General features: G+C 40.3%; 2 protein-coding genes across 2 annotated transcripts in view; both read left to right on the top strand.

Annotated features, from left to right (window-relative positions):
• Positions 1-13,916, top strand: part of LOC128426166 (E3 SUMO-protein ligase ZBED1-like) — a 36,134-nt gene extending 22,218 nt beyond the window's left edge. The window contains exon 3 of the mRNA XM_053413038.1: positions 13,801-13,916. Within this exon, the coding sequence (XP_053269013.1) occupies positions 13,801-13,916 (116 nt within the window). The remainder of the gene's footprint in view (positions 1-13,800) is intronic.
• A 304-nt stretch (positions 13,917-14,220) lies between these two features.
• vstm2a (V-set and transmembrane domain containing 2A) overlaps positions 14,221-25,234 on the top strand; it is a 95,750-nt gene continuing 84,736 nt past the window's right edge. Inside the window, exons 1-2 of the mRNA XM_053413036.1 lie at positions 14,221-14,296; positions 15,389-15,555. Of these exons, the coding sequence (XP_053269011.1) occupies positions 14,221-14,296; positions 15,389-15,555 (243 nt within the window). The remainder of the gene's footprint in view (positions 14,297-15,388; positions 15,556-25,234) is intronic.

The following is a 25,234-nucleotide window of genomic DNA, read 5'->3' as shown; positions in this document are numbered from 1 at the left end:
TAGTGGATTTATTTTTAACATTATAACACAACAGTATATACATATATTGAGGGCCATCTCGCTGTAGTGTGTGTATTCACTGCAAAGCATTCACTTTACATAGCACAAATACATGGTAATCAAAGAATATTATCCACAGTAGGCTGCTTTAATGAAGATTTTGCAAGTGAAAACATCTGTATTCTTTTTGTTTGTTTTATTCATTTGCCTTCAAGTCAAATGTCCGATTCGATAAAATGATGAATTGATGACATTTCATATCCAAGAGGTGAAAGGTCAAATTCACTGTAAAAGAGTTGTTTCAAAATCCAAATATTGGTGATAATTGTAATATTAAAATAAAAAAATAAAAAAATACTGTGACAATGTTTTGTATACGGCTGTGGTACAATAACTCCCCAAATTAGGATCAATAAAGTACATCCGTCTATCTGTCTGTCTATCTGTCTGTCTGTCTGTCTGTCTGTCTGTCTGTCTGTCTGTCTGTCTGTCTGTCTGTCTGTCTAAATCGTGACAGCCCTACATTGTGACATCATCAAGAACATACAACGGCGACATACAACTGTGACGTGGTAATTGCAGTTTAAATTGTAAATGTTCCAGTGAGTGATTAAATGATTATGTGCTCTTTACTCCACATGATGACAGCTGGACTGCATCTGCTTTGAAATTATCCTGCATATTATTGATTTAATGAGTTTAAAATTAAAAGAATGTCAATGGATGCTCAGACTGCTCCAAATACACTTTGTGACAATGCAGGCTTTTATTAAGTTTTCGGGGGGGAAAAAAAGCTTTTGATTTTTAAACGACAGTGGCTTAAAGTTTCATTGAACAGTTTGTAAGGATAAATAGGTTAAGTAAAGCGGTTGCACTTCATAAATAAGCAGCCTGTGTTTCTGCTCCTATTTGTTCTGGTGAATTGGGAGCAAGCACTAAAGTGGCTGGCACTCAGAAGAGCCATAGCTCCGACCAAGGCCAAACAATAAAACACAAAACAAAAGGAAAAAAGAAAGGGGTCTGATAATGTGCACCAAACTGTACAGACCATAAATATGTCTGGTTCATATATTATCTCCTGAGAATTCTGTATCGACCAAAAGTGTAATGGCCTGTTCTCTGGCCCACATGCCACACCCCTCCACCAAGTTTGCTGCAATGTGGCTCAGAACTTTTTGCATAATCACACAATTAAACAATAAATCAACAAGGTCACAACAGTATTGCAGCATCTGTTGCCATGTCTAATATTATAATAGAGTGACCTGTACTTTAATATTCTTAAAATATAAATAACCCCGGATTCACTAACTGACGACTGCTTGAAGCCGACTATAACTAGCTCGCTATCCTCTGGCTGACATCTCTGCTTCAGCGGTGTATGTCTCTCCAGCTGAAGACTCTGCTCATGTGCACTGAGATGACAGGCATAGTGTGTGTAGGCAGGAAGGTGGTTTAGCAGGAGACAGGTACACCGACCAATAAGTTCAACTTCAATCAGGACGTGATGAGAATATCAGCAAATATGAAAAGTGTCTCAGAAACAATTTACAAACCCTACCTTTAAAACTGGATTGTACCATGTGAACTATGGACTTTCAACTCTGAGTAAGTTCTAAGCTCCAACAACAATGGTTCCTAAATTTCCTCCTTGAAGCCGAAAAGCGTTTGGCCTCCTAACTCCTCACTTCTTTCAAATCTCACTCCTCCAGTCTGAATCACAGGCGTTCTGTTAATGTTCTATTCAGTGTCTCAAACCCAAGGAAATAAATGAAATGATTGTGGTTTTGTTTACCCACTCTGAACCTTACTTCCCACCTCTCTGCATAGAGGACACACTATGGCCTACATTGGCACTGCTCGTTGTTGTGGGACATATATAATATGCTGGGAAATTGTCTATTATGGACATATAATTATTTGGCATACTGAGCTGGACTGTCACATGCTCTTGTTAGAGAAAAGTTGCCTGTATGTGACTTATTCGTAGTTATACAACACCACATTCAAACCTCCACTTGATGCTAAATCAACAGTGTTTCTGAGTTGGGCTTAGATTTAACCCTATGTGGCATGTATAATTGGGCAAATAGGGATGTCATCTACATACCGAGTCCACAAATATCTGTCCATGTGTTGGCATTTGTATTGTTAAGTGTAGTGTCAAGTTTGGTTTGACCTGTGATTCGCGGGTCAAAACTGTCCTTACAGGTGACTTGGATCATTCTTTATTTGACCATATCTGACTGACGCAGACATTCACTGGAGTCGCAGGTGCTGATCTCCATCATGTCATCGAAATTCCTTGTTGGCAATTTGTCAGTGAAAAATTCACTTGGGCCTGTATATCTTGTTGATTTGTTAACAGACCTCGGAAATAGCCGATATGCCACATATGATATAGTAATACCAGTTAAGCCAATCAAAAAAACAGAATCATAGGTCACTTTTACAGTTTCAGAGAGAAAGTTGCAACCAGCCCATTCCAAACTGGCAGGTTCAGAACGGGCACTGCACTCGTCCTATGATAAATACATAAAGATGGGGTTCAGGATCAATCACCAGGTCAGGTGGAGAAGAGGTACTGCCTGTGCCCATCACAATAACACAATCTTATTATTTTTTTAAATTGAATCTATGACATCTGGTTTCATACTGATGGTACCTGTGCTTTACAAAAAAATGATAAAGGCCTCTGATATATTAAAAACCATATTTCCTGGAGTGGTTCTTTTTGACTGAGCTAGTGAATGCTCGGCTTTAATGGCCAACAGGGAAGGCACTGTGCGCGGTGTGTACTGCCGACAGTCCTCCATCTGTTGTGGAGATAGATGGGCTGTGGAAATTTCCTCCCCCTTGTGCAGATGCAATCAGTCTTCCCATCACCACAGATAACACAGCTTGCCAAAAACACAACCTCACAATGGCAGCAGGTCCTCACAACAAACTGGGTTAATGATGCAGGAGGACTGCCTGTCACCTTTTGGACTCACAGAGGTCCAGCCTTGTGTTTGTCTGTCACAAGGATTTGGTTCTCTTCCCTGATAGTCTGCAGGCCGGGTGGAAGCAAACATTAGAGCTGAGTTACGATAAGAGAACTGTGTTAGCTCTTTACTGGGGCATGAGCACATTTTCCGATTTCTGCAGTCAGATCAAGTTACAAGAAAAGAACACACTAAATGAGGAAATGCTCAGATGCACAATACACCTAATAACATATACAACCATTATTGACTAAATCACTATGTGTACTCTCAATTGTTATTACTGCTCCTTTCATCTCTGTAAGACTTTTTCTTTTGCATAAATATTTTATACACCTCTCAATTTAAGTTAGACACGGTCTTTTCTTATCAGTGTTGCAAATATTGTTTGATGATGTGCTTTGCGGCATCTCTTGCACTTCAGTCCGTCCTGTGAGAGGGATCCCTCACGTGCAGCTCTCTGAGGGTCCTACGTCTTTCTTCACTCTTGATGAGGGTTAAGGGGTTAGTGTGTTAATCCCCACACAAATAAATCTGTTTGATTAAATTGATTGAATGAGTGGAGAAAAATTATTTTGTATTTATGGCAATGCAGTTCATGCCTCTCAGAAGACCAATCCCCCGAAGTTGTTCTTTGTTTATCTGGAGGCTTCTTATTGCGAGTGGAGATAGAGTACAATAGACAACAGTTTATTTTTCAATCATTTCACATCTTTTTATTATGATGAATTATTGTGTGCTTGTAGGTTACAGACATTATAGCCTTTCACCACATCAGTGCCAAAATAAGTCTGTGCCTTTTGATGAATCATAAATGACATGATATTTCAATTTTTCTGTTTATCAAAAAGTATTTTCATCATTTTCGCATCACTCACACTGACTCTATAAGCATTTGTGAGTATTTCAAATATATGCATGCTCCACTGAATTTTGCCGAAACTCTAATATCTTGTATTAGCAGTAGTGTGTCATTCATTATTTGAGACCATTTACAGATGACTTACTACCAATGGGAACAGAAGAAATTACCAGCCCCTTGTTAATGACTATCACCAGCAAAAAGAGACCTGTCATAATTATTTATTAATCCTTAATAAAGTAATTAGTGCCACATATAAACCCTTTAGAGGAGGTGCCTTATTCTAATTGCTGCATTTATGGGCTGGTTATGAGCTCCTAAATCTTTGAAAGCTGTGATCAACAGTTTTGGACTGATGAGTTCTGTCAGGCGCAGACAACACACAAGTTGTTCTCAGACATTAACTTTGGATAACGTCGTGGCAGAACGGTTTGGATATTATGCAGACTTTGCCTTTCACGTATGAACAACACAGCAGGAGGTTGAAACGGCACCTTGGTATAGCATGCAGGACGCAGGACATCTCCTGTTTGTCTACAGCACATCACCACTGTTGTTAACACTACATGCTCTCTAATCTCGATGTCTTTTCAACAGTGGATTAGGAGGTAGAGCTGGTTGTCCACTAACCAGAAGGTTAACTGTTCAATCCCCATATTCCCCCATTCTGCATGCAGAAGTGTCCTTGGCCAAGATACTGAACCTCAATTTGCCCCTGATGGATGAGTGATGTATGATAGAGAAAGTGCTGCACATAGATGCACTGTACTGTAAAGCACTTTGAGCATAATAATAAATTAAAAAATTTGTTCCGGGTGAAAAGGAACATGAAGTCTTGTTTATATATATCATTTTATAGTAGGTATATCGGTATCCCACCAATAATCAAAGCCATTTTGTATTACTAAACTTCATCTTCCAAACACATACATCTAATCTCTTCTGTCGACTCAAAACTACCTCAAATTTCATTACATCCTCACATCTCCTGCTAAAGGTTGCCCCGTATTATTTCATTAATCGCACACAGAGCTGAGACGTTGGGTTTATAGCATTAATTGACAAAAACATAGGGAGCTCGCTGAAATCCATCACGGTGAGTCAGGTAATTAGCATTAAGTAAAACATTTTATCATGATTTTCATGCTGCTATTAATTACTTCATCACATGCATTGGCTGGAAGAAACCTAATGCCTGAATGTGTCCCAGTAACTTCGCTGAAGAGATTATTTATCATCATGGGTTGTAATTATACCTGGGGCTCGGCTGATTCAAATGGATTTGCTGCGGAGCTGATAGCATAAATGTTTGATGAGATGTTTTCGTTGATGTGTGACTGGCTTTGCATTATAGCCAGAGAAAGGCTTACTGCTTCCCTCTCACTCACAGATAGTGTTTGCCTCAATCACTGTCGATAAGATCAAGAACTCGAGGACAGCGCTTTACACAATATACTGATGCGGTCACACAAATATGCCACTTGTCAAAGGTCAGGGGTGTGACACAAATAGTGACCAATTACCCTCAAACAACTCTGCATTCACTCAAAGAGACCCCGTGGGTCATTAATGTGCAGACTTATGACAGATGACTCAATGTTCTATTGTGGCTTGAGATTTATGTCAACGCAAGTCAATTTCCATTATAAAAGACAAGTCACAGATTAGCCCTCTGAGCATACAGCTGTATTTCCACCCTTCATTTGTAAATATCTAGTATGATATTTGTCAAATTACTGTATATGACAAGGTAGAAAAGCATTTAGCAGACAAAAAAGACAAAGGGAAACAAAGAACCACCTTAGGGACGGCCAGGTATGCAGTTATTGTTATATGTCCACCCAACAGTGTTCCTTAACTACAGCAACGAGCCCTGCAGTACCGCTATTGGGTGTGATTGAATCTTCCCCAGGTCGGCAGTAGGATATCCAGGTTCAGAGAGAAGGACTCCTTCAGCACACTGTGGCTCGTATAATGACGTTTGGTGCTGCAACAGTTCTTCCTTTCCTCTTCCTTCCCATTGCATAATTTACCTTGAGCTACTCTGTGGCTGAGACAAGTACCAACAGAACATGTATCAACCAACCAGACGTTTGTGCATGTGGAGTCATTGATGACGTGCTGCCTTTGTCAGCCCCTGCGTGGCATCACCAAACGGATTTGTTGCAGGAAGTTGTGTTCGCAAAAACCAGCCAGTATTATCAGTATTGTCCTCATCATCATCTTGGTCATCACATGACAAAAGAGAGGCAGTTTTAGCCATCGCATTAGGGAAGTTAGTGTAATATGTGTTAAATATTTTAGTATGGCCGTTGAAGGATGTTATAAATATTGAGATGGCCCTTGATAGGATTAAGGTTCCCAACCTCCTTTCTAATTCTTTTAAACGTTGCTGTGGCAGAAAATAGTAAGTAGTTCATAGTAATTTAAGCAGTTCTGTGAGAGACCTTTACCAAAACATACAATATCAAGGTGATGGACATGATGGTTCAAGATAACAAAACTTGTGAAACACATTGAACAGGGCACACAGGCCATATCCTCTTGGTAATGCTGGTGACCCACATGATCATGTATCTGTGACTGCTGTGCCACAGATGTCAGCTGATATCCTCCATGCAAGATATCTTGTTGTCAAGGTCCCCACACTTTGCTATCGTGCGGTTTATTCGAGTGGTCTGAGCTGTTGCAGCTGGATGCCAAGAAGGGGATGCACTTGAAAGACACAATGTCCGTTTTAAACTGTCGGCCTCCTTTATGAAATTACAGGTCACGAGTTGCTTGGACACAAGGTTTTTGCAATTTGAATTTAATTTGCAACAAATGTGAGTGTCAGACTTCAGAAAGACATCATCACCGGACTCTGTGACCAAAATTACAAACAGAGGATGAAATGAAAGTGTTTAGTATGAAAAGTGCTTCTTATAGTCGTAAACCCAAAGATAATTCAATGACTCATCTCTGCAATCTTTTTTGGGTTTTACAGCCACAGTCTTAATGTGATGTGGTTCGGTCTCAGTGAATTCTCTTCAGCAGCAACATCAGGCAGGTGTTGCAAAATATATATATATATAGAGGAGAGGCGGTGGACTAGTGGCAGAAAAATCCGACTATGGGTTGTAAAAAAAAATATAAGTCTCATTCCAGTCAATTAAACCTCTGTTGTTATTCTCTCTGACTCATTTCATCCCTTGTCCTCCGTCTCGCAGTGTCTCTTACCGATTTCCCTCCATAAATATTCAGCAAACAGAGCAAAAAGAAGATAGTATTAGACTGAAACTTACAAATCAATGTTTTTAACCGCTCTTTGCATGTGTGAATGTGGAACTGTTTGCTGTAACCGTTGAATGTATACAAAGATGACTTGACAGCTCCCCAAACATCTGGGTTACCCCCTGGTGGCTGGCTGCTGTATATGTCATACATCCTGCCTCCTCCATATTAGCAGATGGGACATGGACCAAACTAAAAAGTTTTTTGATAAATATTTTTTTGTGATTTAAGATAGTTCTTATCGCATTGATATACGTCCAGCTGTTTCAGAGTATTTTTTTAATAGGAAAAAAAAAAGAAAAATTTGTTTTTAAAGATTACTTTTTCAGTAGCCTGGTGTAGTTTTCTACTACATATTACTCGCGATCTTACTACAATATATGAAGGTCCCAGTCTAGGGCAGCAGAGTGCGGCACAGACTTTAACTAAACTGAATCCAACATTCAGGCTGTTTACTATCATCAGGATATGCCAAAGTCAAAGTGTCAGGCCCTTCAAGAATGGGCTGTGATTATTAGATGATCTCACTCCCGCCTCCTTCCAATAACGACCACCATTTGTAATATATATTGTGACAGGATGAATGTGGTCATACAGCTGGATCAGCTTTAAATGAAGCTATCCATCTCTAAGGGCTTCCTTGTTTAGTGTCGGCCCCTGGCACCCCAGCAACAGCCCTAACTTACCTCTGTGATGTAAACACATTCATTTCGTTGACAGAATATTTCAGGTTTATTTAATTGCTAGATCTCCTTGAATGAATGGTGTCACTGAATTATTTTTATTGCAGTTTTCAGCAGTGGAAGAAACTTAATTCACTTTGTGGTGTTCGCTGGTTTGATTTAGACCACAGAGGCCTGCCCAGCTGAACATCACACAGCTGCCTCTGGAGCTGCACAGGCTTTATACATCAGTGTTCCCCAACACCTGGAAACACACTGTGATGACCCATTTTAACTTTTCAATCAGTAGCCTACTGGGTTCCTTCAGCTAATGTGCCTTAAAAGATACAATGCTCTGTGATGCAGCCAGTTAATGCACTTATTCACACAACTCAAATTCATGCATCTGCAAGGACAAGGGGGCTTACAGACAATACTGTCAAGTTTATATGTGGTAATTTAAAGAATTTTGTTCCACAAATGTGATAAAGTTTACAATGGTCTGTGTTTGTTTTTGAAGGGTGGTTACTGACCAGACATCTTTATGGTTACACAACAAATTCACTCTATGAAGCTGTGAGCGCAAAGCAGATCCCTCGTAACTGACCTTGACCTTTGACCTGCACCGAAATGATCCTTTAGGTACAATTTGCCATTTCAAGTTCAGTGGAGTTCATCATGTTTCACACAAACAAGCTCAGCTAGAGTAGTTCTCTCATGAATGCCATTCTGCATCAAATGTAAACCGACATGGCAGGCTCGTCCTGCAGACCTCTCACACTGCTCAAACACCAAAGCTGCATTATTCTGCCATCAAGCTGCTCGAGGAGGGATGTGACATTTTGCTGGGAGGTTGATGATGATAAGACAAACTGAAGAAGTATCCACCTTGGGGGTGTAAAAGAAGATTAAAGGAGCAAAGCACAAAATAAGCAGTTTAGGTGAACTTAAATGAACTACTTAATCATATAGAATCCTCCTCCTCTACTTCAGTTTGCTTGCTGTCTACTGCTTCATTGGCTACTTTGGGGTTCGGAGCCTTATTGACATGCTAGTTGTTCTCCACAAGCAGATATAATGGCCGTGAAACCTTGGGAAGCAAGATAGCAAGAGATGAGACGGTTTGGTAGAAAGCATTATTATTGTGGCAGTCACATTAATGAACATTACTGAATGCAAAGGCAATTAATTACTGCTTGCATCATCACCCTGGAAAAAGTGTTTAATTATTTTTTGATGCACTCTGTTGCACTCAGCAAGGCTCGTGGAGTGTGCTCAGGCTGACAAAATGCATGCTGGCAGGGAACCAGCTAAACTGTGGTTTCACCGCCTAATGGCTATTGTACTGACAGGGCAGATGGTATTTGGTGAAGGAGGTCTGCTGCAGAGGAGGCGACACTGCTCCGTTGTGAAGGTTTTTTTTTTTTTCTCATCCTCCTCTAATGATCAGTGTCTGCAACAGCTGAAAACATCAAGATGGCAACAGACATGACACCACACTGAAGATATGAACGCTCGCTCTCAAGCCCCATTAGGAGGTTTAAAAAAAAATACAACATGGCAGAGACCAGGATTAGAGAGATACTCGGGTCAATTGTCTGAATCACCTCTTTCTCCCACAAGGCGCTGAAATTAAATGCTTTATTTATTCAGATAATTGGTCAGTTAATGTTGTCTGCAAGTTTGAGTTTGCACCATGAAGGTCAGGGCAGTTAAACCCGTTTGTAAGCAGACAGGATCATTAAAAAAGAATAACAAATAAATTGTAATTATTCCAGATTTTGCTACTTTTAAATATAATAGTTTTCATTATCATAGTTAAATATACTGCTCAGTTAATCATGCTATTTGTACAGTAAAAATACTGGAAACATCCTGTTTTATATCCGTAGAATATTTTATGTTTTCTTTTGTTTTTTACTGTATAGAATGAAATCTTAACCACAGATACCCCCCCAACAAATGTTCATTCCCCTTCAAAAGAACAACAGGACATAACCTTTGGAAACCTTCTTTCGAGAGGAACAACAACGTCCACTGTTTCCGCAGCCTTCCAGTGCCTGTAGGAATCATGATGGGAGCAGAGGGAGAAGTCAGGTGACATTAGTGTAGCGTGACAAATCTGTGGAGGGAGGACGGAGGAGGCTGCGGTGGGAGGGAGGGTCATCTAAACATCAAATATTAACATGAAAAACACAGTAAATTTCCTGGCACCACTGGTTCCTTCAAACCCCAACCCGTCCATAAGTTTACCCATGTGTTTATTATTGTAGCCAGTTTCACACAGCTCCCCTCCTAACCCTAACCCATATTTATCTGGTTGAGGTCTGTCTTGGACCAGCTCGGCAAAAGCTCTGCTGCTATAGGCCTAGATTGTCGGTGAACACATGATACATGAAGCTTCTCTTTCCTCATCAGGACATGTTACTGACTCCACTCTGATCATGGATTATGATTAATCCATGAACTAGATTGCTTAGATATACAATAAACCTCATCCCATATAGGACTACTACCATTATAGGCAATACCAATTTATATATGAATACCAAATGTCATTAAAATTGTGATCACTGCTCCCGTTAAACACGTTTTGTTTTGTGTTATTACTTTAAACTTTCATTGACCTCTCCATGTATGGTAGACACTCTCTTCACATGAATGTTGTAAATATTGTTTTGTAGACATGCTCTGTTACACACAGCATCTAATGCACTTCTGTCGATCCTGAGCATTTCACATGTTTCTTTTTTTCTTTTTAACTGTTGAAAGTGTATTTTTTAGTTGTCCTCACTCTTACTGAAAGTTAAAGACAGAGGATGTCGCACTAGTTGATCCCTAGGGGACGCAATACAAATGAAATGTATTGATGATAGATTTTTCGTATTTTAACATCATTATTTCCCTAAACTACAACACTGTGCCTAAACCTAACCAAACCTTAACCATAGCATTGTTATACCAAATATTTTGTATTTTGTGGCTGCAGCATCAGCTGCAGGCAACTATCCTTGGAGTAACATTTGCAGGGTTTGGTCCGTGGCAATTAGTTTGAACTATGTTAATTAAATACTCATTTGTTTTGCACTGAGGACAAAGAGGTTTAAAAATCAACACACATTGTTCCTGTTAATTTTTGGCGTCTATCTTCAGTTTAAATTGCTTTGATATGGCCCATATCACTAAATACATTTGACTTAATAAAATGTCCACAGTCTGTACAGACATCAAAAGTGGTTTCTGCTGCGCTTTACAGAGAAGGCACACACTGCCTGAAATACTCACAAACTTACTCAGAACTATTACAAATATAAGGAAATTAGTTTTTGTTTTGTTTAAGTTGTGATATTGTAGATGCTCTTATTATCTAATGACTTCTGCCAAAGGAGAGAACAGGGTCAGTGAGTACCCACATCTTCTTTTTTCATCCAAACCAGCCCAGCGTTTGGTGGCTGGACTGTAATTTGTGGCCAGCTCTGCCTTTGCTCACAACAGACCAGCCACGCATTGTGCTGATAAAGCTGTTTGTTTTTTGTAGTTTGAAAAGGAGGAGCACAAGGATTGAAGCAATGAGAAGACACGGGAGAACAAACGACATCATGTGCTTCGTCTGGTGTAATTCTTTTTTTCTTTTGCTCATCATCCAACACTGAGTTCATCTCTAATTGAAGAAGAATGGACAAATAAATCAGGGCAGGGATGTAAAGTAATATTATCATGTCACAAGTACAAAGTACAAACTACATCCAGAGACATGCAGTGCAGTGCTTCTCAGACACATGTGTGTTCTTTCAAGGTGACCTTGATGACAGCGTTTTGTACATTTCTCCTCTTGCTGCATCTACTCTGAAAACAGAGCAGGTCAGCATCAGGCTGATTATATGTGTCTAATTTAACCAATTACAGTCATTTAAAATACAAATAGATATTTTAGGTCAACTATTGACAGCTGTTCAGCATCCTCCTCTTACGAGAGCTACTGTGAATCTGCTCTGAAAGCTTGTTTGTTAATAGGCTGTAGTGATAGTAATAGTAATGTGGTCCAACATCCAAACTTAAATTTTTTTTACTGTTAAAACTGTTTTGCTTCACATGGAGTATTTTTTTTTATTTTCCCTTTTGCCTTTTCAGAGATTTAGAGAGGTCTCTGTGGATTATGATCAATTTGCACTAATCAACCATTGATTGATATGAGTTTTGGAACTACAGAAAACTTCTTCATCCCTCTCTCTTCATCTAACTGAGATAACATTTTAAAAACTGTAATTTTGTTCTCCCTCCTCATTTAATAATTAAAGGATAGGCTCACATTATTCAAGTACATATTTAAATAATATCGACAGGCTTATTTGTAATACATTTACTGGGTTACTGGCTGCTGTAATGATTCACTGAGTCCACAGTGACTATAGAGTTGTAAATCGTTCGAGTCCAGCTGAAAACCTTTTATTCATTTCGTGCCTCATCAGTCAACACTCATTTCCTGTCACCACTCTTATATCAATACTGTCAAAATAAAACCAGGAAATGTACCAAAAATACTCAAGCACAATTAGCGATAAACAACGAAGTCAAAGATTAATAGCTTGACATTTCTTGTAGATTAAAATACAGAAACAGAATTATCAAATATAATACAAGACAAAGGACTTTTGTTCTGTTGAAGTCCAAATACTTTGTCACAGTACTTAAGTAGATTTTTCAGGTATCTATACTTTACTTGAGTATTTGTTTAGATGACAACTTTTTGGATTTTACTCTTACATTTTAACTTTCTACTCATTGTATTTTCAAAACACGCTCTTTTTTGATTTTGCATGAACGAGCGCTGCCTCTTCAACATCAAGACGGCTTTCAACCTAAATGGACAATTACAGAGAAAAGACGATTCCTTGTTCTGTATTTATCAATGCATACGTGACACAGTGTAAAGGATGTGTCAAGACAAAACCGACAACAGAGGGAATCTCAAGTATAGAGAAGGCAGGAATTAGGTAAAATACCTGAGTTCAGTCCGAGGTTCAGTACACGGTGGGTCAGTCACACAAGCAGTGGTATCCAAGACCTCAGGCAAAAACAGATGAAACCACTCTCACGAGGGAAAGCAACAGACAGAAGAAACACTGAGAGTGAATACTCTGATGGGCGTTAGATAATGAGGCACAGATGAAACACATGAGAGCAAAGCAGGTTATCAAACACTGGGGTGGCAGGAAGTGAAGATCGGAAATGAGACAGTTATACAAAATAAAACAGGAAAGTAAAAACTCAATAATAGAAATGATAAAGACAGGGTAAAGTTATCTGTCTGTGTTAAACAAAAGACCAAGGAAATCATTGTATTTATACATCAAACCCACACTGGAGCAGACATGGATGTGCTGTGAACCAGATGACAGCTGGGACCAGTGATTATCCAGCAGACTTTAGACCAGTCTCTTTAACACCTCTGCCCACACACACTTGTGTTGATGGAGGAGTAAAGTGCTCAGTCCCAGACGGATGATCCCTGATTGGTCTCTGAATCAATTAAGAGCAAATATTAGGAGTGGCACGATTTGTGCCCATTGTAACAAAGGGCAGAGTGTTCCCAGTCTGCCCAGGAGACCAATAATCGTCCAGCAGGGTCTCTTCTATCTTAATGACAGTGGACGTGCCTTGCTCGCCCTGCACTTGCTGAGTCGCTGGTCCACCCCCCTACCCTCTCCCTCCCTCTCCCCCCTAATGCCAAAGTATTGTTTTATAGCCTCTGGCTGTGGGACTGACTACATAACTCTCTAAATACGCCACACTTCCTTACGTGATAGACTTTTATGGCTTCGACTGAGGGGTGCGGTCTATTCTTCCTGTTTATCTGCTGTTAAGTGACCATTCAACGCATCTTATTTTCCTTTAAACAAAAGTGCAGCACACACAAAATAGCGATAAATATAAAAACACAAAGAGCAAACACCACCTCAAACCAACCCCCTCATTAAGATGCTGTGATTTTGTTTTTCTTCTTCTCTCTGTGTCGCAGAAACGCGCGGCGCATTTTTGAATCAAGCGGTCAAGGTGACAGCGGTGGGCCGGCGGAGGACTGGATATGCAGAGGTGTGCGGAGCGTGCGGATTCCACAGTGATCCACTAGACTGACGTGTCTACACCGCAGCCCGGCTATTCCACAGACCTCAGTGCAGCCGAGCAGTCGACATCCTCTCCTGCAGAGAGAGACACAGAGGAGCAGAGGGGAAATAAAAGAATAACGAAACAACTTCAGCAACGACGAGCTGTGCTTTTGCAGCATGTTACACATTCAGCAATCTCCGTTTAAACAAATCCGCTCAGCGCCTGTTTGACTTTTGCTGGTGTGTTGGCTTATTTTTCATTTTGCAGTGGAACGATTCGTATTTTTCATCCTTCGGCTGATGTAAAAAATCCTTCCCTCTACATTGGAAAGATGTGGACCTCTCATGATACTGTTGGATTTGTTTTCTTAGCCGGTTTTTGTGTGCAATTCGGATTCTCCTTCGAAGGTAAGAATCGCATATACACGTTCATATACATATTGTTATTTCTCAGTGTGTTCGTGTTGATGCCCCTGCACGGCGGAAGCTACTTGGTCGGAGAAAGTGTTAAAAGTGCGCAGCCTTTGTGGAAGAGCACAGGAGCGGAACGCTTTGAGGGGAAATGTTTTAAGTAAGATGGATTGTTATAAGCGCGGTGACGGAAACGCGGGCTCGCGATGAAAAGCGAGGACGGGGACGACGAGAAAATGCAACTGGTGATTCTTTGAAATCAAGTGGTTTGGCTTCGTGTGCATGGGAACCAGCAGGTGTTTTTTCCATTGCTGGAAAACAGGTTGCGGCCATTACAAGAAAGAAGTTTAATAGAACAGCGAGTTCGTAGGAAAGCGGTGGTTTCAGCACCACGGACAGCTGCTACCGCTGCTGACCGCGGCTGTCCATGGTCCTGAAAGCGACAGTCCAGAGCCAGTGCTTCATCGCAGGTTACTTTCAAACTGCGTGTGTGCTCCTCTTCTTCCTCCTTTAAGCTGCACTTATAAATCCCAATTAAAACCAGCTATAGTATATTCTTCTCTGTATAACATGTAAACGGTGGTTGGTGTGAAAGTGTGCATGCATGGACGTCCTCACGCTTCTTATTCCCCTGTGCCACCGTAGTCTCCACTCTCCTTTAGGCTGTATTCCCCTTTTAGCCTCTCTCAGACCAAACTCCATTGGTATTCCTTGTGTTTTTCACTTTGGGCTTTAATGTTTCAGCTCTGGCATACAGTGAAGTTTATATACCTTTTGATGAAGCTGGATTTCAGCCACAGAATGATGCAAAAAGGAAAAGGAAAATGTGGTGCGACTCCGCGTTATGTAAACTCGAGATAAAGACGCGTCAGTCAGTATCTGTGGCATCTAGACGGGAGACCCCGTCATCTCCCTCAATTAAAAGAAGAATGCACCTCATCAAAGCGCTTGGTTCAAATAGCATGGCTGCTGTGACAGCGTTGCCCGCTACGGTCATGACTGACTGCAGCCACAAGCCGATCATTAAAGCGATAATCCCCCAACCCCCAATGCACCCCCTCCCACCTCTCTCCCCTCTCTCATCTGCAGGTCGCTTCACGGATCTGCCCTCCAACATGACGGTTAAAGAGGGACAAAACATAGAAATGGCGTGCGCGTTCCAGAGCGGAACTACGTCTGTGTATTTGGAGATCCAGTGGTGGTTCGTGAAAACGCCGGAGCCCATTGACAGCGAGGAGGTCGTCGATACTGAAGAGGTACAGGGGACCTTCTTTCTTGTTCTCCTTTCTCCATCAAGAGCTGTGCCAGTCATGTTATAAAGCACACCCACTCATGAAGGGAATTTATTTACCCACTTTCTAGTAGAGAAAAACAAACAAACGTGGTAACCTTCAAATATCTGCAGCTGCTGCATCGAGGAGATCAGAAACTTCATGCTTGATTTAAACCTCTTTTCTACCCTCGAAACAATTGTAAAGCAGACAAATGTTAATCTCCACTGAGACATTTTATTTTATTTTTGGAAATTACTGTTGATAATACATTTTTTTATCAAACATCCCGCAATTTAATTTGTGCAACCTCACTTTTTAAATACCAGATTCGATGTCCCTTGGTTCCCTCAAACAGTTAAACATAATTCCCCCACACACTGAACAAGGAGCAGTGAAGGGAAAACAAAGACTAAGTACATTAATCAAAGACTACTGTGAAAAAAGAAAAAGAAAAGATTAGCTCGTTCTGGATATTAATTACACGATAAATGAGGTAAATGAGCCTGAGTATTCATGAATGGATAAAACATGGCTGAATCAATACAGCCGAAGCATATTCTTGTACATTGGCTCATTAAACAGTGCACTGTGAGTACTTTAGTATTTTGTTATTTTTCTGTTGCATTATTGCTGGTTATGACAGCACTCGCCCCCAAATGATCTGCTGCTTAGTGGATGAAAGTGTTTACTGCATTCAATTGAATGGAAATGACTAGCTTACATATTGTGTGGCAGGTAGCTGCATTTCAAGATTTGAAAGGGTTTGGTTTGTTGTCGTGACAGGCATCAAATGGTGCGCCTTCTATTCCTGCGACAAAGAGATATGTGTGTGAGTGTGGGGGGGGTTGAGATGGAGGGGTGACTGGATATCCATGTGGCTTTAATTATTGTTCCATTGCTGCTCAGCTCTCACTGTGGCATCGGACAGGCTTTGATGTGGGTTTGATCCCACGTGACTTATGGATGTTGGGCTGAAGTGGCCTATTGATGCAGACATCGCATTGTCGCCCGCATTTTCTTATCATGCAAGGCTCTTTGAAATGAAAGCTGCTCTCTGTGTGTGTCTGTGTGTCTGTGTGTGCGTGTGTCTCTCTCTCTGTGTGTGTGTGTGTGTGTGTGTGTGTGTGTGTGTGTGTGTGTGTCCGTGTCCTGCAGTGCTGCAGTTTGAATGAGAACAGAGTAAAGACTGTGTGAGAGATGCTGCTCGGGAACCAGCTGGTCTCCTAAAAATTCAGAGGAAATGATGATGATGTCTTAGAAAGCAAACGTGTATGCAAATATGAGCATGCATGTGTGAGAAGTGAGAGTTGTGGGGGTCCTTGAGAGGAAGACATGAAAAGAGGAATATCGAGGAAACAGACTGCAGCTTCACATTGAGATAGCGCCGAGGAAGGAGAGTGAGAATCGGGGTAGATGGGTGGGCGGTTAGTTCATCTTAAACTCTCAACGACCCGGGATCAGTTCTCAACTTTACAAGCATTCTACTGTGAGTCTGTTATGTATTTTTAGCCCGAATCCATCTTATTCAAACATATTGTTTGAATAGTTTTTAAAGTAGATCTCAAAACATAACAAAACCCTCACTTGTAACATATATTCCCATCCATAATGCCACATAGACAAGATTAATACTGACATACACACAATCTGATTCGACAGCATTACACAAATTATGTAAAATTATATTGTTAACCCACACAGGGTTTGAAATAAAATCAAGTTTGTTGTAATTAAGCAATAAACATTAATACACATAAAAAACACTGGTACCAGTTCTAGCTAAGTTGAAAAAATATTCATTCCATACATCTGTAAAAAATCAGTTTTTATGCCATTTTTATGCCTTTATTATGTATTTTATATTCCTGGGTTGTTCATTCTTCTGCTCGTGCAAATGTTTAAATAATCATTCCATTCTTTTGCCCGTATTATGTCAGGAACAGGTTGCATTTTAAATTCAGTTATGAACTGAGGGTTGTGGTAACAGGACAAGGTCACAGTGAATTAGTAAACATTTGATACAATTGTCTGATATGAAAATATATCGAAATCTTATTTCCAACAGGTCAAAGTTCATCTCCGCTGTTACTTTATTTAGCAAATAAAAACCTTTCTGGTCTTTTACTCAATAATTTAATAGATATTTATTATCCACCGTAACGTAGGAACAGAAGGAGAGCGTGTGGCCATATTTCACTGATACTGAGCTGCTGGCAATAATCTTGGGTTCCCACCTTGAAAGTGAGTTTGTATGTATAAGATCCTCTTTGCCGTCAGGTTGACGATGGAGGTGAGGTATCCATGTTTAAGAATCTGCAGCTTCTTCGCAGGAGCATCCGTATTTGAAGCATTGTCTCGTGTCGTGGCTACGGCTTAGGTCTCTTTCAGAAAAAGCCTCATTAGTCAAGCATGTGAGAACATACAAATAACTTTCAATGATCTTTCTCACAAATACAGTCAATTAAAATGTACTAAAATGTCTTTGTATAAGAAATTAGACAATTCACACATTATTTAATTCCTTTAACATCTTCACTACTTTAAAGTCTTCATAACTTTTATCTCAATAAAAGAGTACAGTGCAACCAGTCAAGTGCAGCAGCAGACTGATTAATTCAGTCAACCAGGGTTTAAACAGTGTTTTACGTCTTTATTCCCCAAAATTTGAATTTGTGAATTAACTGTTACCATTCCACACTGAGCTGTTGAGATCTTTAACTAACTGCCATTTTTTGTGACCAGCCTGAGGGTTTAGTTTCTTGTAGAGAGGTTCATTTAATAAAATATTTAGTCTGTCTTCAATAAATGAAGACATTTATTAATACAGATATCACAGATCGTTAAAGAAACCTCATCTCTTGCATAATAACGTAACATTCCCTTCTAGAGATATTATAGTCTTAATGTTTTTTTAACCAAGAGGGATTTTAGTCTTCACAGCATCACATGAAAAGTAAAGGTACATAAAATACATACAATCAACATGTGGCTATACAGGTGTTCAGATAACCATTCTTGAATGTACATAGCAACTTATATATAATTACTTATTTCCTACATGAACAAGAATGATGTTGGATCTTTAAAAAGTGTTAGCCAGCAGATTTCCGACAGCAGTCGTTTGAAAAGATGCTCAGGGAATCAAGATAAATAGAAAGACGACAGTCGGATGAGACGTACTGCCAGAGTAAGACAGCAAAATTAAAAATAAATACTTTGCAGACAGCCTTCTTATCTCTGCTTCCCCCCGGTGAGTCCCTGAAATAATTCTAATAAAACAGGAACGAGATTTTAACCCCTAGACATATGAACCAGACATTGCTTAATTTTAAAGGATGAGGGTGGTCTTTTTTATATTTCTTGACAAACCCCACGAAAAGACCAAAGCCAACACATCCTGTCTCTTGATATGTTCCGATTTCCTTCCCCACCTGCGGCTCTCAGCCCATTGGTTTCAAATGAAGATGGGACTCGAGTGCCTGTGTGTGTGTGTGAGATGAGGGAACACATCAGCCAGTGCAACAGTGTGTCGCACTGATGGGTTTGACAATGAAGCTCCAATAATACTTGATACTTACACATGGGATTGGTTTGCAATATCACAAATATCAGTATCAGTCTTTTAATCTGCAGTTGATGTGATTTGGAGGTAAAACGTGCAAAATCACTGGCATGGTCCGGACTGTCCCTAATTGTTTGCTCTTGTCGGAAATAGTTTGTCCAATTTGTGCTTTGTCTACGAAATGTTTTTCTTTTTATTGTGGTAAAATAGTGTCCACGCTGCTCAAGCAAGAACGCTTGAGCCTGTTTCATGAAACGCACCGGACATGGCTTAGAGAGACGCAAAGTAGCCAAACGTGTCACCAGAGAAAGCTGCTGTTTGGCTTCGGCTTTCACAATGAGCGCTGAACGATTCGTCCTCTCAGATTGTGGAATGAAACGGTGCCAGTTCATAATTATGCACAAACACTGGCAGACGGCAAAAAAAACAACATAAAAAACCTCCATGACAGAGAGGTGTCGTGTCGCTGACGGGATTTGCTACACTTGTGATGTTGTTGATTCAAGTCGGAGAGTAAAGATTGCGCAGCGCGGAGAAGTGTGAGCTAAACATTTGCCGTTTCAGACCATGAGCAGATTGCCGCGGTGCTGCTGGGTCATCAGTCTGGATGGCGTCCTGGATGCGAACTGAACCAGTGTTGGGCCATGATTGCAAATGATTCTGTGCCTTTGTCAGATTTTGCTTGCATGTCCTGAGCGGGTTTTGGATTATTTTTCATTCTAATACGCAGTGGATGAATAGCTCTGAAGCAGTATTATCTTGTGCATCATTATTTCATGGATTTGAGGGAGAATGTTTTAAAGTTAGGAGCAGGGGAAGCACTTTGCTGGAAGGCTCGTAGCACTTCTGTCATTTAAAAGGGCCGATGTGTCCCAGCACAGCAATTACATACCATTTTTAACAGCGGGGTCCATTTTTTAAATCAACTGTCCGAGATGACAGTAATGAGTTGCATGAGGACTAGAGTGAGAGGTGCAGAGTGTCACGCTGATCCGGCAGAGCCCACGTCTCTGCAGAGCTACGACACAGCCCACTTGTTTTAAATCTCTTCGATCTGTTTCTGGTATCTCCCTGGAAGACGGGGATTTGAGTTCAGTTATCAGCACAATAGTGGACGGCTCTTCTCCACTTCCTTCGTCACAAACTGGTTTTGACAATCTTGTTGACGTTGTACATCTGTATACTGCTAATTTGTTTAGTCACATATGTCTTGTGTGTGTGTGTGTGTGTGTGTGTGTTTGTGTGTGTGTGTGTGTGTGTGTGTGTGTGTGTGTGTGTGCTTACGCTCAGGCAACAGAGACTTTGGTCCGAGATCATGATTTTGGCTGAATATTGACAAAGTAAACACAACCTGTCTGCTGCCTCAAAGCTTTCTCGACTTTCCAATGTTTAAACAAGAGCACATTCTGTATCTGTAATTGACAAACTGCTCTAAGTGCATATACATAACAATAAATACATGAATTATGACCTGATATTGTTGAAAAAAGCTAATTAAATACTAAATATTTCAACATCGTTATATGGATACAAATACTGTTTACTGTTGCAAATGACTGAAGTTTGAATTAGACAGAGTTTATAGGAGTCAGTACTGTTGACCCCACATTGCAGGTACAATACAGTATGTGTATTTAAGTGGGGTAGACTTTTTTCTTCTCTTTTTGGAAACTTGATTCATGTATATGTCATTAAAATAGTCCTTAACAGTGAACATTAATACAGTACTATTTAGTGAAGATTGAAACATTGAAGAAATGTGTCCTGTGTTGCAATTTTTATTCGGCTTTTATATGTTTTTTGTTTTCCTCCACACTCTGTTTAATGGTTTCTCTCCAGGCCCAGCATTGGGTGAAGTAAATCAAATATGATTGATTTCCTTTTCATTACAGCTGATATTGTTTAATTAAATTATTTCAGTCAACTAAAAAGGCAAACATCTAGTATGAGTGAGAAAATAAAGAGCAGAGAGAATGTCTGTGAAATGACAGAGAATAGAAAATCTGTATATCTGTATATATCTGTATATATATATATATATATATACAGATATATATCCATTATCTTATCTTGTAACAACAACATGGGAACATGCATCATAGAAACAAAGTATGCAAGGCACAGCAGTAAATTAAGCACTTTTGCAACCTCATTTTCAATGAATCCTAAAACTACTAATTGATAGCCCCACTGTAACCAATGTCCGTCTCCAGGCTCTGATCTCGTTACTCCTCAGGAGCACAAAACACAGAGTTCAGCACAGCAGAGGTAGAGAAATATTTTCATGTGAAGCCCATATCAAACATTGGAAATCCCCTTGATTGGTGTACTCATGCTTTATGTTAAATTCTAGATTTTTTTACCATCATTACTTTTATATAATAACTGCAGGATCTAAAATAACAAGAAATTCTACGTCTACATAACAGTTAAATGCTCCACTTCAATAACAAAGGTGAGCGTAGCAGCACACTGAAGTCTTCAATAGATTAAGTGCTTAGTTTCGTATATATATTTTATTCATGCAATAACAAAAGGTTCTTTCTGAGATGCAAAATCAATATCAATTTAAATCTATAACTGGCAAGAAAGCCCAGATCTATCCATTTTATTGGTTCTCATGTATCTCCTTATCGTCATTATCTATTAAATGACATTCCAATGGTAATGCTCATGTATTTATGACCAAAAACCCTTAAATCACCTAATAGTGGACATGGCATTATAGATCCACATCAACGGCATCTGTCTGATCTAACATCACATTTCAATTTCATGTGTAGTTTCTATTGTCACATCACACGTACAAGTCAGGGGTGAAAGCATAATGTGCTATTTCACTAGTGCAGATAATACATACACCAACAGTACATAAGTATATATCCTGAGGCTGTGAATTTCTGCTTTGACCTCCCATCATAGATCCAGCAAGCCAAGACGGAATTACCCAGCAGTCTCCTGGGTAATGGCGATAACCGAGAGGCATGTCACACTTGGTGGACAACAAGCCTCGTTTCCATGAATTTCAATTTAAAAACACATTAGAGAATTCCCCCTTTTGGTTTAACACACTAAATCCCTCTTATTCTGAAGAGGTGGATTCAACATGTCCCTGGGATTGATCTCTGTTTCTCATCCAGCTAATCCTGCCACTGTTGTTTGCCATGAGATCCGTTTATTGAGCAAATCTTTACATCCCTGTCCGGTGGTAATTATATTTGGTGTGGGATTATGTCTGGATATAAAGGGGGTAAAGAAAAGCTGAGTCTTGTGTGTGAGGGAAACAGTTTTGATCAGTTGTATATATATTTTCTCTATACTCCTTTCTTGAGAAGAGAATAAATAAACACAAATAAATGTTTATGATCAGTTTAATGCTTGATGTAAGAGCTGAAATTTATCTTTGTGGAATATTAGAGAGGCTTCACCTTGACAGTATGAATTTCGAAAGCTGTATCAAGCAAAAGGCACCAAAAAATCAGAGAGGAATGTGTAGACTCGAAGCAGATGTGTGCTGTTTAAAAATTCATACTGCATTCCATTCCTCAAACACTGCCTGGAGTGTGTGAGTGGCGAGGTTTGCTGCTGGTTTCAAACGTGGACTTACCTGACCTGGGATATGTTAGAAGCTAGTGGGATGTGTCTGTAGAAGTCAGACACTTTTTTTCTATTATAAAGAAAAATATATAAGCTAAGCAGACATGATGCAAGTTTTCCCTCGGCCGAGCCCGCGAGCGGAAACAGAGATCATCCGCGGCCAGTGGTCAGAATACAAACGACCATTACATAAAACATCCACCACTGCACTTTGACCGAAATGTACTCAAGCCACAGCGAGCTTTACCTCTCTTAACAAGTGAGTTTATAAATCCAGTGCGTGTAACAGCATGGAAGCATAAAATCCATTGGCTGCCGTGCTCCCCGGCTGACCTTACTGTCTGCCTCCCCGCCCTTCCATCATTGCTTGACTGCAGCTTCGGCAGCCTCCGCCAACATTCTCCCTCTCATAAATGCACCGGGAGTTGATATGATGCACCAGGCGCGCTACCGGGAACTGCTCTCATCAGCTCCGTCGCTCCCTGCTATGCACACACACGTCCCCGATGATTGTAATGGCTTCCAAATGGTTTCGACGCCGAACACGCGTTCTCCGCAGGAAGCGCGCGGGTGTTGCGCGCGGGTGTGAGTTTGTGAGGGCGCGCTGCTTTTATTTTCCAGCTAGTGGACTGTGGGCCCGCTCAGGCAGCCTGCACTGCAGTCATCAGCTATGGAAAGAAGGATTCCTTTGCTCCTGGTGCACCGGCCTGTTTATCTGCCTCTGAGTCCCCTATTCACCATTTTAAAACTCCTAAATGCAAAAGCAAATTAATATAGCATAGAATGGCCTTTGTTCCCTCCAGTCTTATCTTTGTCTTATCAGAAAACATCAGACAACTAACTTTATGATAAATAAACAGTTTGATGATGTAAAATTATAACAAGCATTGCTTGAAAGGGTCAAAACCAGAACGTTAAGTGTTTCAGCATCAAACTGAAGAAACTTCCACCTGAAAAATGCATCCTTCTTTCACTCTAATCAATTTTATTTACGAAAATGTTCCAGTGTTATTCGGCCTTGTGATGTTTTTATCTGTCCAAAGGAAAGAATGAAAGATCCGAGATGGGAGATAAAGCAGAAATGCTCCTGTAGCCTCTGAGTGGGCAGACTGGTGTGCCGGTTTGATTGACAGCTGACAAGGGCATGCCATCACAACGTAAACAAACCAAGGGCAAACAGTTTTTATTATTATTTCTCTATTATCAGTGGCACTAACAAAAAAAGGGTGATGAGGTTCGGCAAGAACTGGATCAAACTGACTGACAGCCACTGACATTTGACAGATGCTAAGAGTTTTTTAATGTCGATAACCAGGTGGCTAATTACCCCTCTCTTGTCTGTAAACTGATGTGAACACTTTGGGGAATGTGCCCCCGAACGCTCTCCTCCATGTTTGTACGTTAAATAAGAAGAACAGGCAGTTGCCCAGTAGCCCAATGGCTTATGTGTCCTTCAGCCAGAGAGTGGGGGTGCTGCTGATATACATCTCAATAGCCTATGTGCTCCTAAAGTCTGTGTATCTGTATGGTATTGTGAGTTTCCGTCCGTCTGCCTTTACATCGGAACTTTCCTTTTCTCAATAACTCTTCTATCAATTTATGGGTTGAGGATGGACATTTCCAAAAGGAAAAATTAGCAGGCAAAATGTATTGTACAAGACCTTAAAACATACTGTACATATAAATATATCATTTCAAAGAAGCTATAGTCACTATGGATTTATGTCAGTGCTTGTCAAATGGGAAGGAACAACAGTTTTCGTTGGGGGCTATTTTAAGTAGTGGGTTAATGTACATTTGTGATGTGGTGAGTTATTTCTGGAATCAGGGCAGTGTATCTGGGATTCAGTCATGACAGTGTGTGTTTAATTATGTGCACAGTAACAAAGTGCACAGTTTTGAGCAGTTTGGGGACAACAGTGGAGCTCTATTGCACAGAGGGATTTGAATGGCACTGGTCGCCTTATGAAAGCACAGTAGCATTCACTGGATCTGGATTTTTGATTTTGAACCCATGAATTATTCACTTAGAAATCTCTTTTTTTTGTAATGCTTTATCTCACAGTGTTGAAGAAAAAACAACAACTCCTGGATCACAACCCCCTGATCCGGGCCTGCATCAGATTGTGTGGGTCATCCCCTGAGCAAACCAACACACAAAAAGATCCTTAGTGGAGGGAATAATATACTGAATAGAGGGGGGGGTTTGAATACATACAGGGCTGGATAGTAAGATAAATCTGGTGGGGGAAATATACAGTGAATAAAAGGCTATAATCGGGCTGATGCTGAAAAATTACAATACCTAAAACAGCTAGGGTCAGCGGTTTTTCGGTGAATGGTGACTATAAGGAAAGGCTAACAGTGAATTAGGGAGATGCAGAGGGTTTTGCAGTTAGAGGGCATTTATCCGCTCATGATGGCAGCAGAGAGTTATAGAAGGTGATCGACTGTGCTGATGTCAGAAAACCTGACAAGAAAAGCTACACGTCCCTCCCTAAT

This window comes from Pleuronectes platessa, chromosome 20 (genome assembly GCF_947347685.1).
Source record: "Pleuronectes platessa chromosome 20, fPlePla1.1, whole genome shotgun sequence".
In the NCBI taxonomy this organism is placed as follows: Eukaryota; Metazoa; Chordata; class Actinopteri; order Pleuronectiformes; family Pleuronectidae; genus Pleuronectes; species Pleuronectes platessa.
The sequence above is the reverse complement of the archived record's forward strand: the minus strand, read 5'-3'. Positions and strand labels throughout refer to the sequence as shown.